The sequence below is a fragment of the Podarcis cretensis genome (assembly GCF_951804945.1).
Source record: "Podarcis cretensis genome assembly, chromosome: 14".
NCBI lineage: Eukaryota > Metazoa > Chordata > Lepidosauria > Squamata > Lacertidae > Podarcis > Podarcis cretensis.
The window spans coordinates 52,610,749-52,628,192 of record NC_137183.1 but is presented as its reverse complement, the minus strand read 5'-3'; the positions used below and the strand labels follow the sequence as shown (position 1 = coordinate 52,628,192).

Sequence of the window (17,444 nt, the reverse complement as noted above, 5' to 3'; positions counted from 1 at the left end):
AATTTCACTTTATCTCCCTCCTGCTCCAGAATTTCCCAATATTTTGGCCAGTTAGATTCCATATTAAGCTTTTTTAAGGCCTTTGCTTCCATAGGTGAGAGCCACCTAGGGGTTTTATTTTCCAATAAATCTTTGTATTTCATCCAGACATTAAACAATGCTTTCCTGACAATATGGTTTTTAAATGTCTTGTACACTTTAGCCTTACCGTACCACAAGTATGCATGCCACCCAAAAACGTTATCATATCCTTCCAAATCTAAAATGTCCGTGTTTTCAAGAAGTAGCCAATTCTTCAACCAGCAAAAAGCTGCTGCTTCATAATATAACTTAAAGTCCGGCAGGGCAAACCCCCCTCTTTCCTTTGCGTCAGTGAGAATTTTGTATTTTATTCTGGGCTTTTTGCCCTGCCAGACAAATCTAGAAATTTCTTTTTGCCACTTCTCAAAACAGTCCATTTTGTCAATGATTTGTAGCGTCTGAAACAAAAACAACATTCTTGGCAGTACATTCATTTTGATAACAGCAATTCTACCCAGTAAGGAAAGTTTCAAATTTGTCCAAATTTCAAGATCTTTTTTCACTTCTGACCAACACTTCTCATAATTATCTTTAAATAAATTTACATTCTTCGAAGTCAAATTCACCCCTAGGTATTTCACTTTTTTCACCAATGTTAAATCCAGGCGCTGCTTTTAGAGACAGAGGAAGCCACCTTATACTGAGTCAGTCCATTGCTGCAACCGGCTCAGCACAGTCCACACTGCCAGAGAGTGGCTCGTCAGCGTTCCTGGTTCTTCCTGGAAATGTCAGGGATCGAACCTAGGACACAAGCTTAACATGCGTCAACAGTGTGATGCAGCAGCAAAAAAGCTAATGCGCTTCTAGGCTGCATCAACAGAAGTCTAGTTTCCCAATCAAGGGAAGTAATAGTATCACTCTATTCCAGGTCAGATCACACCTGGAATACTGTGTCCAGTTCTGGGCGCTGCAGTTTAAGAAGGATATTGATAAACTGGAATGGGTACAGAGGGGGAGGACCAAGATAATCAGTGGTTTGGAAACCAAGTCTGACGAGGAACAGTTGAAGGAATTGGGTATGTTTAGCCTTGAAAAGAGGAGACTGGGTGGCCATCTGTTATGGGTACTTTAGTTGAGATTCCTGCACTGGACTAGATCATCCTTGGGGTTCCTTCCAGCTCTCCAGTTCTACAATTCTGTGACCTTCTTGTCCCTGTAAAAGAATGCAGTAGAAAAAAACATAGCTTCTGCCCCCTGCTTGCAGAACTTGTGTGAACTATGTTGTGACGTCTTTTCTGACAACTAAAAGCAATACTTGAAATTGGTGCTTTGTTTAGATACATTTTCTGCCTTACTTCCAACATGGAAGTCAGGGCAGCATACATGTGACCCCGAGGAGTGTTGCATGGCCTTTTTATTCCAACTTAATTTTAAGTCTCTACTGAATGCCATACTTCTCTTGCCATGTTGCAATTCTATAGTGTTGATTCATTCCATAAGCAGCCATGGCTACCATTTTCTTTTTCTTAATAGAACCTTTTCTGCGGCCATCTTCTACTTTGGTATCTATGTCGCATGCTTTTTTTAAAAAAGCTTCAATTTAAAAATAAAATAAAATTAAAGGCTTTCATCTTGCAGCTCTTTTCTGGGACAGGACATCCTGTTTACTTGTAATGGCTCCATACAGACAAAGATGTTGTTTCTACTTCATAAGACCCCTTTGGGCCTTTCCTTTGTAACAGAAATAAACACGCAACCTGAAGTATTGTCCAAAACCTCTGTAGAATTGTTTTGCAGAGATGCCCATAGGTGGCAGGGTCTACATGTTCCACCAGTGCATGGATGGTTAAACAGGACTGGCTTCTTCTGACAGTTGGGTGTCAGGATCTTAGTAAGTAGACCAACAAAACTTTGGCTACAGCTTGGCCAAAGCTAAGCTGATTTCAATGAAATCAAGGCAAACAATATGTGCTCAGTAGGGAGAAATGTGGTTTTGATTGCATTTAAGGATAAACTTACCTAAGTTGCAAATCTCAAACCATGCCGCAAACCAAAGCACAGCTATCCTTTGAAATTTGCACTGCTCCAAATTTTGCAATGCGTGTCTCCACCCAAACGATGCGTACAAAAATGCATTAGGAGAAATTGCTTGCAGAAAATAAGTGTTTTAATCAAGGTGTTTATTGGGGCAAATTTGCAGCAAAATGCTGACAAATATTCTGAAGGATTTCTTTTTAAAAAATTGTAGATTGTAGTGGCAATGTGGAAAACTAGTTTCAGGATGCGGAAAAACTGGAACGTAAAATAAACTAAAATTGGTAGTTGCCCACCCTGCTTCTGACTGTATGATGGTCATGTATTGGTACAACTTCCCTGTTTTTCTTGTAGGGGACACTAAAGCAGGGCATGGGGCACCTGTGGCCTTCTGGTTTCTACTTGACTGCAACTCTCCTCTTCCCTGATCCCTGGCCAGGCTGGCTTGGGCTGGTGGGAGTCTCCCTTGACAGATTAGAGAACTGGGCCAAAACAAACAAGATGAATTTTAACAGGGAGAAATGTAAAGTATTGCACTTGGGCAAAAAAAATGAGAGGCACAAATACAAGATGGGTGACACCTGGCTTGAGAGCAGTACATGTGAAAAGGATCTAGGAGTCTTGGTTGACCACAAACTTGACATGAGCCAACAGTGTGACGCGGCAGCTAAAAAAGCCAATGCAATTCTGGGCTGCATGATTAGAAGTATAGCATCTAGATCAAGGGAAGTAATAGTGCCACTGTATTCTGCTCTGGTCAGACCTCACCTGGAGTACTGTGTCCAGTTCTGGGCACCACAGTTCAAGAAGGACACGGACAAACTGGAACGTGTCCAGAGGAGGGCAACCAAAATGGTCAAAGGCCTGGAAACGATGCCTTATGAGGAATGGCTAAGGGAGCTGGGCATGTTTAGCCTGGAGAAGAGGAGGTTAAGGGGTGATATGATAGCCATGTTCAAATATATAAAAGGATGTCACATAGAGGAGGGAGAAAGGTTGTTTTCTGCTTCTCCAGAGAAGCGGACACAGAGCAATGGATCCAAACTACAAGAAAGAAGATTCCACCTAAACATTAGGAAGAACTTCCTGACAGTAAGAGCTGTTCGACAGTGGAATTTGCTGCCAAGGAGTGTGGTGGAGTCTCCTTCTTTGGAGGTCTTTAAGCAGAGGCTTGACAACCATATGTCAGGATTGCTCTGATGGTGTTTCCTGCTTGGCAGGGGGTTGGACTCGATGGCCCTTGTGGTCTCTTCCAACTCTATGATTCTATGATTCCCCAGCAACACCTGGAGGGCCATCGGCCCCCACACACCTCAAAGCTCTTTTTAGGCATTTTCAGTACCTTGCACAGCAATTTCATGTGCACTGCTTTCAAGTGTAAGCTGTGTTGCACCTCAACTTGATGCTATGACTGGGGAGCAAACCATGAGAGAGTGGAGGCATCCCTTGGCCAGTGTCATGTGTGGTTCCTGAAGGGCATAACTGCATCCTCAGGGAGTGAGATGTGAAATCTTGGTACATACATTTATTTATTCCCTTCTGTTTATTTTCTACCTTTCTTCTGGAGCAGAAACCAAGGCAGAGTCCATGAGCTTCCAAGCATTGACCAGGCCTGGAGCTGCTTAGCTTCAGCAAGACGATGAACATCATGTGCTGCCAGACTGTGTACCCTTTGGGGTATAAGAGCTCTGCTGGGTCATGCCAAAGGCCCATTTAATGCAGAGGCTAACCAGATGACCACCAGCAACCCTTGAAGCAGGACCTAAAAGCAATACTATGCATGTCAGTCCTCTTAAGATAGCCTGCCCCTTCACCTGGAGGTTCTCTATAGCCATCATGACCAATTGCCATTGATAGAGCTGTTCTGCATAGCTGAAAGTATTAGTTTAGGGGTTAACTCATGGATATTTGTATCATAAAGGGTTAGAGGAAATTGGAGGTTGACTGGCACTGGAATGCCAGAGCACAAATCCCAATCCAGCTGCCTGGCAGGATGGCTTAAATCTCGCTCAAGAGGTTTGCTCTTTTGCTCTCTGTAGATTACTGCCTCTTGAATACATTGTGAGGTCTACTTCTAATGTGAGCCAAAGGTAGATTTTTCCAGGATATACTGCTGTTCTGATAACACTGCTGGCTAGCCATCAAATCTGGCTCACTATGGGACAGAAGATTTATTCCAAAGGCTGCAGCCGCTGGCCAGACAGTGATGAAAAACGGCTTCCTCCGGTGGCAAGCACCCAACCCTCACTGCTGGACCGTGGAGAGCTAGCCCAGCCGTTATCATGGCTGTTCTGGGTTGCTGAACCATTACAAAGCAAACAACAGGAGCTGGCTTTTCCCAGCCAGAGTCCATATATCATCCCCAGCACCACCCCACATGCAGACCATTCCACTGACATGCGAGAATGAAAGTGTGCTTTGCAGCATAATGCAATAGTTTCTTATGGGTGCGATTTTTTTTTTACTTTTAAAGGCATTGCAGAGAGTCTCAGTTTTAAAGGAACACACATTGGCTACTGCCAATCCATACACCCAGAATGGGTGTCTGAAATGAGCTCTCTGTGCTTGTGCCTCTGTGTGCGCATTGTTGTTGTTTTCTACCAGTCTTTAGCTGAGAAATGAGAGCAGAGGTGGAATGTGGGGTTGGGGGGACGGCACCAGAGTTTTGCCCCAACTCACAGAAGTTTGTAGGACACATAGCGTGGAGAATATAGATTTTTCTGTGTGTGTCGTAATAGCAGAACTTGCAGGCATCCCATGAAGCTCAACGTTGGACGAGTCGGGATGGATAAAGCAAAACACTTATTCACACAGGGCATGTAGTTGAACTGTGGAACGCCCTCCTGCAGAAACCAGTGATGGCCAACCAACTAGGATGGCTTTGAAGAGGATTATATGTATTGGTGGAGGAGAGAGAGCTAGCGATAGCTACTAGTTGTGATGGCTCTGCTCTGCCCCTGCAATTGGAGTCAGCAATACTTCTGAATACAAGTTGCTGGAAACCACAGGAAGGGACCGCCTCTCCTGATCTGCCCCGCAGAGGACCTTAAGGTCCATGAATAATGATAGTTTAGAGGTTCCAGGCGCTAAGGAAGTCAGACTATCCTCCAGCAGGGCCAGGCCCTTCTCAGTGATGGCTCGACCTGGTGGAATGCTCTGTCTCATCAGACCAGGGCCCTGCAGGATTTAACTTCCTTCCGCAGGGCCTGGAAGACAGAGCTATTATGCCTGGTTTTCAATTTGAACTTAGCCTGATCTTTTATTTCTCTTCCTTCCCTCCCTCTCCCTTTTTTATGAAGATTACCTGCTTTGGGATCCCACAGCTAATTCTGCCCTGGTCTCCTCACTGGCCCAAATAGGACTAGTTTAGCCAGCTAGCCCTGGTGATCATCTAATGTTTATTGGATGGATTTCCCCCCTAAATTGATTTTTTTATTCTGAATGTATTGTTATTCATGTTTTATACTATTTTATGCTGTTTTTTGTTGCATCAATTAAGTGTTTTAAATTTGTTGTTAGCTACCCTGAGCCTGGTTTTCTGAACCGGGAAGGGCGGGGTATATTTTATTTATTTATTATTGTGCAAATATGGTATTATTCTGTAAATGGAACAGAGAAAGTAGCTGTGTGCGCACCATTTATTAGGAGGAGATGGCGGTCCATGTGGTGTAGCAATCTGTGGCTGGGCTATCAACTGAGGATGGTTGGGCTACAAATGTGGACATATTGGTGAGGCCCATTCAGAACTAGTGGGCTGTAAGGCAATTGTGTCAGATTCTGAGTGGCATCACTAGGTCAGGATCCCAGGAGGCGGTAAGAACATGTGGAGGATGAAGATAAGGAATCCCAACTTCTTCCTGATCAGTCAAAGAAAAAGGGAGCCATTCTCCACCCCTTCGTATAGGGCAGTAAACATGGAGCAGGAGCTAATGGCTCCCTTTTTCATTCACCCACCAGGAAAAAAGGCACTCGTTCCCCCTTACCCCCACCCCGGCTACTTCTGACCAGGTCTGTTAAGCACAGGAAGATGGTGCACACCTTGCCCGAGACCCTCTGAAACCTAGAACCATCTCTGCTTATTGCACCTTACTTGATGTAAAGAGATAAAATGCAGGCAAGGCTCTTGCCAGGTAAATGAATAGGTACAGGCAGCCCGATATTCTAAGCTTACAATAGAGTCAGATATTTCTCCTGTAGGTGAAATATCTGCTGCAGTCCTCCAGCCACTAAACCCCCCCAAAAAATGTTCCTTCTCCACTGGCTGGACCCTGCTCACCACTGGCTGGGACCCTGAAAGGCAGTACTGCAACACTGTGTTGCAGCTTCTGTTGTTTGGCCACTACTCTCGTTGCATCTTGCAGCAAAGGATGTGTGATCTTATTCCCTAAGTGCGCCACACACAAAACACCACAGTCAAATGACATTAATCAGCCAAAAAACTGCTTTATTAACAGCAAAAGAAAGGATGGTTACCACAGTTTCCATGGTAACAATCAGGTTTAATTCCCTGAGAACATTTGTCCTTGTTATATCCCCCCTCTATTTTCCTCATTTAAAAACACACACAACATACATACACCCCCCCCCAAACAAATTCCCAGATACTGGGACATATAAATTAAGGATAAGTGATAGTCACAAAAGACGCCCTGGCCCTCCCCATTTCATTTTTTTAAAAACAGATTTTATAAAATTATTTTTTTTCTGATCCACAGGAAAAAAATATGTAATAAAAAATCCACAATTTACAAAAGCTACACAAAAAGGGCACAGTAAATAACACTGTTGCAATAAGATATTTACAAACACTACCCAGTGTGGGCCAATTCTTTTTCCTTCCCATTTGGAATGGAAGCTTACAGTTCTCTGAACATGCCCAAGAATCGAGGAAGCAAACACTCCCCCTGGTTTTTGCACAAGAGGCTGGACACTTGCGTACGAGAATGTGACCTCTTGTTGAGCGCTTGGGCTAGAGCAGCAGTTTCCGCATCAAGAGGAGAGACAACCAGGTAAGATGTTTTTTAATCGCCCCTGGAGAAGATGCTCCAGAGGAAACGACAGGTGGACAAAAGATGTTGCTCTGAAGGAAGAGAGAAAGTGAAGGCAAGCGAATGTCCTTGCTAAGCAGAAGTCACACAAAACCAGGCCCCCAAAGGTTTTCATCGCATATGAGAAGGCATGGCAGAAAAATAGTAATTCAAGCAACTTCTCATTAAATCGTAAAGGAAAAACCTTACCCGTTGGGTAAAGTTAAGTCACTGGTATGGAATTCACAATCCTACCTAGGACTAAGTCCCTGTCAACAGCCCCCGACTTCCTTCCAAGTAAACGTATACAAAATTCTGCTGCTAAACATTACAGTGCTTCAATAAAGCTAACTCAGTGTTTCTCTAACTTGGGGTCCCCAGCAGTTGTTGGACTGCAACTCCCATCATCCCTGGCCACTGGTCCAGATCACTAGGAAGGGTGGGAGTTGTAGTCCAAAAACAGCTGGGTACCCAAGTTTGAGAAACACTGAATTCTACGCCTGTTTACTTCCAAGGAAGTCCCCGCCATATTCAGTGGAGCATAAATCCTCGTACAATTGAGCTGTAGGTAAGGAAGTAGAGTTTGCCAAGAGGCTGAGTCCAGACTTTCTCCTTTCAGTGCAACCATAAAAGCTGGGAGTCCAAGGGACCAGCTCTAGAAGCAACAGTTCAGAAAACTGAGCATTATATGTATAAAATACAGAACACACTCACTCACTCATTCACTATGGAGAGGGAGGAAATTCCAAAAAAGGAGCATTTAAAAAAAATTTACAAACTTTAGTTTGTAAACCTTCATCTGAACAGTTATCCGGAGCCTAATAAGCAGGGAGGAACAATTAAAGGGGCATTTAGGAATCCAGGGTGGAGAGGGGAAGGGCAGTGAAAGGTTTGAGGCAGGTGCAGGGAACCCACAGAACCCCAGATGTTGGTGAATTACAACTCCCATCAGTACTGGCTATGCTTGCTGACTGAGAGTTGTAGTCCAGCAACATCTGGAAGGCTGCAGATTCCCTGCACCTGGTTTAAAGCAACGGGTGGCTAGCCTGTGGTCCTACAGGTGTTGCTAGATTCAGTTCCCCATCATCTCTGCCCATTGGCCATGTTGGCTGCTGGGCTTCTTGGTTGGGAGTTCAAGCACATCTGGGACATGGCCATAGGTTCTCTGCCACCAACTTAAGGGCATACCCCAGCTCAGTGTTTGGCACTTGGGAAGTACCCAATTGATCGTTAATGGGTGAGATCTATGAAGATGCTCAGTTTTTCCCCGTGAAGTCCATAGGTTTTGATTTTGTTTTTTTCCCCTTTGGTGCTTTAAATCTGGGCTGAACTGCACCCTGTATTTTTGTTCGTTCATTCCAACACTGCTTTTACAAATTCAGCAGCAAGGGAGCGGGGGGAGGGGGGAACACAGCAGTAATGGTGGTTGTGGAAAAGCAAACAAACAACTTCTTACAAGAACACTGCAAAGCAATATTCAGAAATGCCCAGGCTGGTTTCGGTCAGTTTACACCTGTACAAACAGCCAGAACCACTCACCTATGAAATGAGGGTTGTAAGGGCAGTTCCTTCTTGCCCAGAGTAAATCCCGCTTGCCCCATCAACAGGGGCAAATAGCAGGGGGAGCCCAAAAACGTCTCAGCATCTCAGGGCCGGATGAGAGAAGAAGGGGCCGCACAGCAGCCTATAAAACACACGCACACTGTGAATTAACCACAGTAATTAAGCGCCAACAGCCTCACAGCAAAGGAAACAAACACACACGCAAATGCACAGGTCCCACGAGCTCTTCGGATACCGGGAAAACTCGGGACGAGGTTAAGAAGGGGACACCTTGTCTCTTAGTAAACTGCATTGCGAGGGCACCACGGAGTGTCCGGATACAGCATACAGTGGACGGTACGGAACCTGCAAGAGAGAGAAGGAGGTATATCAGCGACATCCCAAAAATTATAATCCCCATCATCAGTGGCACAGTATTGATTAGGGCTGTAATGTTTAGCCAGGGGGTGGTTCAAGCAGGTTTAAAACCTGCTCCCTGATGAAAATCAGGGGCACCTTTCTAATTATAGAGCAAGTTATCTATAGCTTTCAGATCCAGTATTTCCCCTTTAAAGAGCTCGTGGTTCTTTGTCTCTCTCCCCTGCCCTGTTTTATTCCTGACAATCACCTTTTGAGGTAGGTTAGGCTAAGAGATTTGGCCGCATTCACACCCTACATTTAAGGCACTATGATACCACTTCAGGCAGCCATGCCTTCCCCTCCAAAGAATTCTGGGAGCTGTAGTTTATCAAGGGTGCTGAGAGTTGTTGTTGTTGTTTAGTCGTTTAGTCGTGTCCGACTCTTCGTGACCCCATGGACCAGAGCACGCCAGGCACTCCTGTCTTCCACTGCCTCCCGCAGTTTGGTCAGAGCTGAGAGTTGTTAGGAGGCCCCAATCTCTTCCCAGAGCTGTTTAACAATCAATTCCTCTCCCAGAGGAACGGTAGATCTGGGAGAGGAATAGGAGCCTCCGAACAACTCTCAGCACCTTTGATAAACTACAACTCCCAGAATTCTTTGGGGGAAGCCACAGTTGCTCAAAGTGATATTCTAGTGCAGGCATAGGCAAACTCTGGCCCTCCAGATATTTGGGACTACAATTCCCACCATCCCCGACCACTGATCCTGTTAGCTAGGGATGATGGGAATTGTAGTCCCAAACATCTGGAGGGCCAGAGTTTGCCTGTGCCTGTTCTAGTGCTTTAAAAGTGTGGTGTGAATATGGCCCGTCTTTCAGCCGAGTGGAGATGGGAAGCTCTTCCCTAACTGTCCATTTCTCCTTGCGTGTCGTGTATATTTTCAGATTGCAAACCTGTGGACAGGGACTGTTTCAACTGATCCACATCTCTAAACAAATAACTAGTATGCACGAGGGGGGGGGGACCCCTGCTGCTCACCTGGACGGATCCTCCTCCACGGAGAAAGCTCCCTTGATATGGATGGAGTTCCTCTTGTTTTCAAACATCCCATAGCTCAAGGTCACCTGGGCAGGGGGGAGAGAGCACACAAAGATTGACTTGATGAAATGAGGAAGGGGCTCGTATGTCCACTTGGCTGAATTAAGATCTTTCTCTCAAGACTTAAGGTTCTCGACATGTTGGGAACAAGGAAAGAATACATCTGGAAATCTTCGGAGCTTTAAATATATATAAAGTAATAATAATAATAATAATAATAATAATAATAATAATAATAATAATAATTTTATTTATATCCCGCCCTCCCCAGCCGAAGCCGGGCTCAGAGCGGCTAACAACAATAAAAGTAACACAGCATTCTAAAATCAATTCAATTTAAAATCAATTCAAAATCAAATTAATGGCAACCATTGGGCTAGAGTTCTATGAGGATTACAGGAGGAGGGAGGGGGTCAGGCTGTGCCTTGGCCAAAGGCCAGGCGGAACAGCTCTGTCTTGCAGGCCCTGCGGAAAGATGTCAAGTCCCGCAGGGCCATAGTCTCTTGTGACAAAGTGTTCCACCAGACCGGGGCCACGGCCGAAAAAGCCCTGGCTCTGGTTGAGGCCAGTCTGACCTCCCTGTGGCCCGGGACCTCCAAGATGTTTTTATTTGAAGACCGTAAGGTCCTCTGTGGGACATACCAGGAGAGGCAGTCCCGTAGGTACGAGGGTCCTTGGCTGTATATATGTTTAAAGCTCCTAAGATTTCCATGTGTCATTCATTCTCTCTCTCTCTCTCTCTCTCTCTCTCTCTCTCTCTCTCTCTCACACACACACACACACACACACACACACACACACACACACACTTCACAGAAGGAAAAACTGATAGGAAGCCCTTTCCCCAAATAGGCAAAACACCTGTGCCAACCACAAAATGTAACACAGACAAAATAACAACCCCTCCAGCCCCTGCCAACCAAACAAGAGCCAAAAGAGCTTAATTAAAAAAATTAAAAATAGTAATGAGCAAGGGAGCTAGGAGGGCATCATGGTATGTCTGAGGGTACCACGGTGCCCACAGTTGCCATGTTGGGGGTCCCAGTTTTTGGACACTGGACCCCTGTGATTTAAAGCAGCACCACTGAAAACTTCTGTTTGAGGATAATTCTGACACAGTGCAGCCACAAGTAACCAAACAATTAAACACCTGGGTTGCAAACAATTGTCAGTAGTATCCAAGGCAACACAATGACCAAGTACAACACTTTATGACCACTGCTCCATAGATATTGTTGTTATAGAATTCCATTCACCATATAGATGGGTTTATGAAGCATTTCTGAATCCTTCTGCTGTGCTGAAGAAGAATTCTATGAAACAGTGGGTATATCCGGAATCACTGTTCACTACGTCTGTTTGCGGACCACTTCAGCAGCGTTGGACGTCATATAACAAAGCTTTACGGCTTGTTTTCATCAGATAAGAATCTGACCCATCGCTTCTTTCAGAGACTTGCATAGTCCACAAAGACTTTCAGAGACTTATAAGACTTATGTTTATTTGGTTCTATGTTTTCAAGGGGACGCAGGTGGCGCTGTGGGTTAAAGCCTCAGCGCCTAGGGCTTGCCGATCGAAAGGTCGGCGGTTCGAATCCCTGCGGCGGGGTGCGCTCCCGCTGCTTGGTCCCAGCGCCTGCCAACCTAGCAGCTCGAAAGCACCTCCGGGTGCAAGTAGATAAATAGGGACCGCTTACCAGCGGGAAGGTAAACGGCGTTTCCGTGTGCGGCTCTGGCTCGCCAGAGCAGCGATGTCACGCTGGCCACGTGACCCGGAAGTGTCTCCGGACAGCGCTGGCCCCTGGCCTCTTAAGTGAGATGGGCGCACAACCCCAGAGTCTGTCAAGACTGGCCCGTACGGGCAGGGGTACCTTTACCTTTACCTTTATGTTTTCAAGAGAATCCATCAAGAGTTCACATTTAGTGACTTTCAGAGATTTATAAGATTTCTGTTTATTTGGTTTCTCATTGTTAAGTTGTGGGTGAACATATCAGACGACACAGCGATTCTTCAAACAGCTCTTGTTTATTCACAGGCCAGAATAGAACTGAACTGAAGGATTCAGTCAGCCTGCTTATATAGCGCTCCAGTACAACATTAACTGTAACAATTTTCTAAAACTATCCAATCACTGAACGTCACTTTCGATCCCTTATTTGCATAACTATCTACAGTATCCCCCTGCTGGCCCAGGGTGAGAACTTCAGTACATAACACTCATATTGTTCAATGTTTCGTATAGACATTATAAAGAGTTTATATTGATATTGCATTGTTGTACTTGGTCTTCGTGTTGCCTTGGATATAACTGACAGTGCAGCCATGAGCAGCGCACAAAGATGTGTGCACATGCCCTACCCACACCCTGTGCTCACAGTTCCCATGTAACATGACAACTAGAACAGGCAGGAAGGAGCGTAGATATTGTAAAGCACCGTGGCATTTGGGGGGGGGGGGAGAAAGCCTCCAGGCTCGCACAGATTGCCATTTTGTTGTAATATATCTCAGGCATCTTCAGAGGCAGACGTACACCTAAGCATTTCACAGCTGAATTTTCTATTTTACTTTGCCATAGCTTTCCCCCCCTACAGAAAACAATAGCATTATTGAAACTGCCCTCAAATTATCCACACCTGGGAAGGGATACACTGGCAAGACGGAAAAACTCAAAAGGGGTACACAATCACACGTAAGTTTGGGAAACACTGGTCTATTATTTCTCGTTTTTTACCTGAGCGTGAATCTCTGTCTTGGGCACTTGGTGGAGGTTCTCTAAATGAGAATGGAAGAGATTACTCCGAATCAGCTTCACGCCCAGCACAGATTCTATGATGTAGCCGATGGTGCAGTCGTCTGGGAGGCGAATCTTTTCTGCGGTGCTCATAAAGTGTCCGCCACTGTAGAGGATTGTGGAAGAAGCAAAACTTTGGTATGGTGGGGGACTTAACAACGGGCAAGGCTCCCTAACGAACATAGGAGGAGAATTGCTTTCCCCCACCCCAATTTACCAAAACCTTATTTTTTAAAATATGAAAAATAACATATAAACCTTCAATATTACATACAGCTTTTTAAAAAAACATCTACAAGCACCTCCAGGGGCAAAGGACTTGCAGGGGAACCCAGAATTGAACCCTCACATAAGCGGGGAATTCCCCTGTACAGTCGTACCTTCGATCTCGAACGCCTTGGCTCCTGAACAGATCGGCTCCCAAACGATCGAAACACGGACATGAGTGTCCTGGTTTTCGAACGGTTTTCGGAAGCCGAACGTCCGGCGCGGCTTCCGATTGGCTGCAGGAGCTTCCTGCAGCCAATCAGAAGGCACGCTTTGGTTTCCAAATGTTTTGGAAGTCGAACGGACTTCTGGAACCGATTCCGAGGTACGACTGTATAAAATTTATTACACGTACAGCACTTAAGAAAATATTAGGTGCTTTATGGGTGTTAAATAGTAACAAAAATAATTCTAACAACTGCAATAAAAAGTAAAGGGGTGGGCTGACCTCTTTCTTAGGTGGTACCCCAAAAAAATATCCCCTGACCCACCGATGTGTTTTACATTTGCAAGGTGGGAACGAGCACTCATGTTCATGGCCAGCTAAGGCATAAATAGTAGTGATCCGAGAGCTCAGGGTAGCAAACACAGCGCCCTCCAAATGTCAGCCGCTCACCTTGCCCATGGGCTCATCTTTAGGGCCAGCCCACGGCTGATGCAGAAACCAGCGCCCCCCGTGGCAAACCAGAAGTGGACCGGATGCTGTGTGGGGTAAGAAAAGGGTCAAGAGTCAAAACCAATCCGGAAGAAAATACTGGTCTAGAGAAAGTGGAATGTGTTGGGTATCATTTTGTATTTATGGGATGTGATACACAAGTAGCAGTCAAGTACAACATTCCTTGTTTTCCTAGAGTGGACATGCGGGGGGAATGTTTGGTCCAGTCAGTCGAAAACTTCCCGTTTCCTCCTGACTGGGACATACTTCCTTTAGCATGTGACTAGAGGTGGGCGTGACCTTTACCTGTCCAGGTAACAAAAAGGACAAGGCACGCAGCAGTACCCCTCCTCCTTGACTTCCTCCATCGTTGGCCCAGCAGATTTTTAGCTAGAGATGCTCTGTTGGCTCAGCTTTCAGCCAACAGAGGACAAAGGGGCTATCTCCATATGGGACAGACCCACATGTATATGTAACTAAGTCTGCCTTCAGGGATCCAACTGTGAACTGATGATGTGAGTAAACTTCTTTTATGTACTTTATACAAGATTGTGGCGTGTTCATTCTTTTAAGAGGGATATAAGGGAACTTAGTAAAGGTAAAGGTAAACCTGATCGTTAGGTCCAGTTGCGGACAACTCTGGGGTTGCATGCTCATCTCGCTCTATAGGCTGAGGGAGCCGGCGTTTGTCTGCAGATAGCTTCCAGGTCATGTGGCCAGCATGACTAAGCCGCTTCTGGAGAACCAGAGCAGCACATGAAAACACCGTTTACCTTCCCGCCAGAGTGGTACCTATTTATCTACTTGCACTTTGACGTGCTTTCGAACTGCTAGGTTGGCAGGAGCAGGGACCGAGCAACGGGAGCTCACCCTGTCGAGGGGATTCGAACCACCAACCTTCTGATCGGCAAACCCTAGGCTTTGTGGTTTAGACATAGCACCACCCGCGTCCCATAAGGGAACTTACCAGGAACATAATAGTGAAAGGCTTAAGCCTGTAACCAGCTATCTGTTGTACGTTTAAAAGGGGGAGTGTAAAACTCTGCTAAATTATAGAACTTGCTAGTGTAAATTAGGAAGGATATTAATAAGCAATATATCCTCTCCTGCCTCCCTGAACATCCCCACAGGAATGGTTTTTTAGAATAATTTTCTATAGATACCTGACAGTTAAAGAATCAACTATATAAAAGTGGTATCGTAGTGCTTTAAATGTATGAGGAATGCGAATGTGGTCTAAGGGAAACAGCCTTTTATTTTTCTCCAGCTCCCCTGTTCGCTTACCATCTTGTTCTCGCTAATCCTCTCCGTGGCCTGGATGGGCCTATCCAGGCTTGGTTTTCCAATGTAGATGTCTTGCGTGTGAGGATAACTGGAGAGCAGTTTGATCAGCGCTCGAACATTGACATAATTGTCATCGTCCATGTGGCAAAACCACCTGATGCATCAAATGACAACAAGAGGTGAACAGGTTAAGAGGGGGCGAAATAAATTCAACTTCGGTTTGTCATGAGTTGACCAGGATTCGTAGCCAAAAGGCATTTTCAAACTTTAGTGCAAAACAGGAGTGTCTTAGCTTTATTTATTTTTATTGCTGGGATTAAATACATTCCAAGAATGAATCATAAAAGACAAAAGAACAGAAATATAGACATTTTATTTCAGATTTGTAAGCAAATTTGGGGACACTCCTTTTTCACAGGCTTAAACATCAGCCTTAAGAACCAAACCGAATTATTTCCTTTTGCATGTTTACACCAGGAGTCTTAATGAATTCACAATCGATTCCAATTGCTATATTTTCCTGGGTTGGTACTGATGAAGCTCTAACTATTTATAGGTATTTATATATACAAACAGTTTTTATCTCAACAGGAACTGGTTGTTCTGCCTATCATGAGGCAGCTTCATGGGGCAAAAAAGTCTCTTTTCCCAGGTGTGGGCAACTCAACTCCTTAAACAGGCATGGCCAAACTTGGCCCTCCAGATGTTTTGGGACTACAACTCCCATCATCCCTAGCTAACAGGACCAGTGGTCAGGGATGATGGGAACTGTAGTCCCAAAACATCTGGAGGGTCAAGTTTGGCCATGCCTGCCTTAAAAAGACCCTTTCCTCAGCTGGTTAACGATGGCAACCCTTATCTAAGGTTGCAATTTTTTAAAATGCTTTTACTGGTGGTTTTAATTCTGAACATCACTTAGGACAACTAACTGGGAAAGGGACCTATCAAGGATGCAATAAAATTTCACTACAACCGAGGCCGTGATCCACCTACCCTAAAAAGCTTACACACTACATTCAGTTGGGCAATTTCAGAAAGAATTAGCATCTTAGGAAACTGCCATATTCAGAGCCAGACAACTGGTCCATCAGGCTCAGGACTGTCCAGTCTTCCCAAAATCTGGTGTCCTCCAAAGGTTCTAGCCTACAACTCCCATAATCCCTGACCACTGGTCCTGTTAGCCTGCTTAAGGTTGGCTTGGAACTTATGGAAGTTGCACTCCAGAACATCTGGAGGACAACAAGATGAGGAATAGCTCCATTAGTAGAGTGTGAGGCTCTTCATTCTCAAGGTCATGGGTTCAAGCCCCACACCGGGCAAAAAAAAAGGTCCAAATTTGCAGAGGGTTGGACTAAGATGACCCTCGTGGTCTCTTCCAACTTTAAAATTCTATGATTCAAGCCAAGACGTAGGAAGCTGCCTTATACAGAGTCAGCCCATTGGTCCCTCTATCTCAGTACTGCCTGCACAGAGGACAATTCTCATTCTCACCCGGAGATGTCAGAGTTTGAACCTGGGACTTGCTGTTTGCAAGGCAGATGGTCTGCCCCTGAGCTATAGACCCTTCCTGCCTAGTTGGAGATCCCCATCAGCCTGCAGAGCACACCCTCTACACTGCCCCTCCTTACACTGGCTTAACGAAGTTGCCTTTCCCCCACAGCCCACTCCCTGCACTTACTTTCTCCCAGATTCGATGAACTTGTCGTATTCCACGGCCATTTTGCAGGACAGGGCTTGGCGGCTGTGGGCAGCGGAGCAGTTGGTGTTGATGACATTCCCTGAAGGAGAGAGGAGGAAGAATGAATGGAAGTATATGGCTTGCCTGACAAGTTTGTGCCTTGCTTGGAAATATGAATACGTCAACAAAATGCATTGCAAGAGGCACAACCACAACCCTACTAACATATAAAGCTGTTTTCTGCTGAATCTAACCACTGGCTCATTCCCTGCTCTGCCCTGTTACCGGATCCATTTTAGCTAGGTGTACTGGGGGACACGGGTGGCGCTGTGGGTTAAACCACAGAGCCTAGGACTTGCCGATCAGAAGGTCGGCAGTTCGAATCCCCGCGACGGGGTGAGCTCCTGTTGCTCGGTCCCTGCTCCTGCCAACCTAGCAGTTCAAAAGCACGCCAGTGCAAGTAGATAAATAGGTACCACTCCGGCGGGAAGGTAAACGGCGTTTCCATGCGCTGCTCTGGTTCGCCAGAAGCGGCTTCGTCATGCTGGCCACATGACCCGGAAGCTGCACGCCGGCTCCCTCGGCCAATAAAGCGAGATGAACGCTGCAACCCCAGAGTCGTCCGCGACTGGACCTAATGGTCAGGGGTCCCTTTACCTTTTTACTGGTGACTGAACCTTCCGCATGC

At 45.6% G+C, this 17,444-nt stretch overlaps 1 protein-coding gene across 1 annotated transcript in view; it reads right to left on the bottom strand.

Annotated features, from left to right (window-relative positions):
- Positions 1-7,848: 7,848 nt before the first annotated feature.
- Positions 7,849-17,444, bottom strand: part of LFNG (LFNG O-fucosylpeptide 3-beta-N-acetylglucosaminyltransferase) — a 32,813-nt gene continuing 23,217 nt past the window's right edge. The window contains exons 3-8 of the mRNA XM_079953949.1: positions 16,757-16,856; positions 15,079-15,232; positions 13,756-13,841; positions 12,813-12,978; positions 10,022-10,107; positions 7,849-8,990 (exon numbers count right to left, since the gene is read on the bottom strand). Of these exons, the coding sequence (XP_079810075.1) occupies positions 8,924-8,990; positions 10,022-10,107; positions 12,813-12,978; positions 13,756-13,841; positions 15,079-15,232; positions 16,757-16,856 (659 nt within the window). The 3' untranslated portion in view covers positions 7,849-8,923. The remainder of the gene's footprint in view (positions 8,991-10,021; positions 10,108-12,812; positions 12,979-13,755; positions 13,842-15,078; positions 15,233-16,756; positions 16,857-17,444) is intronic.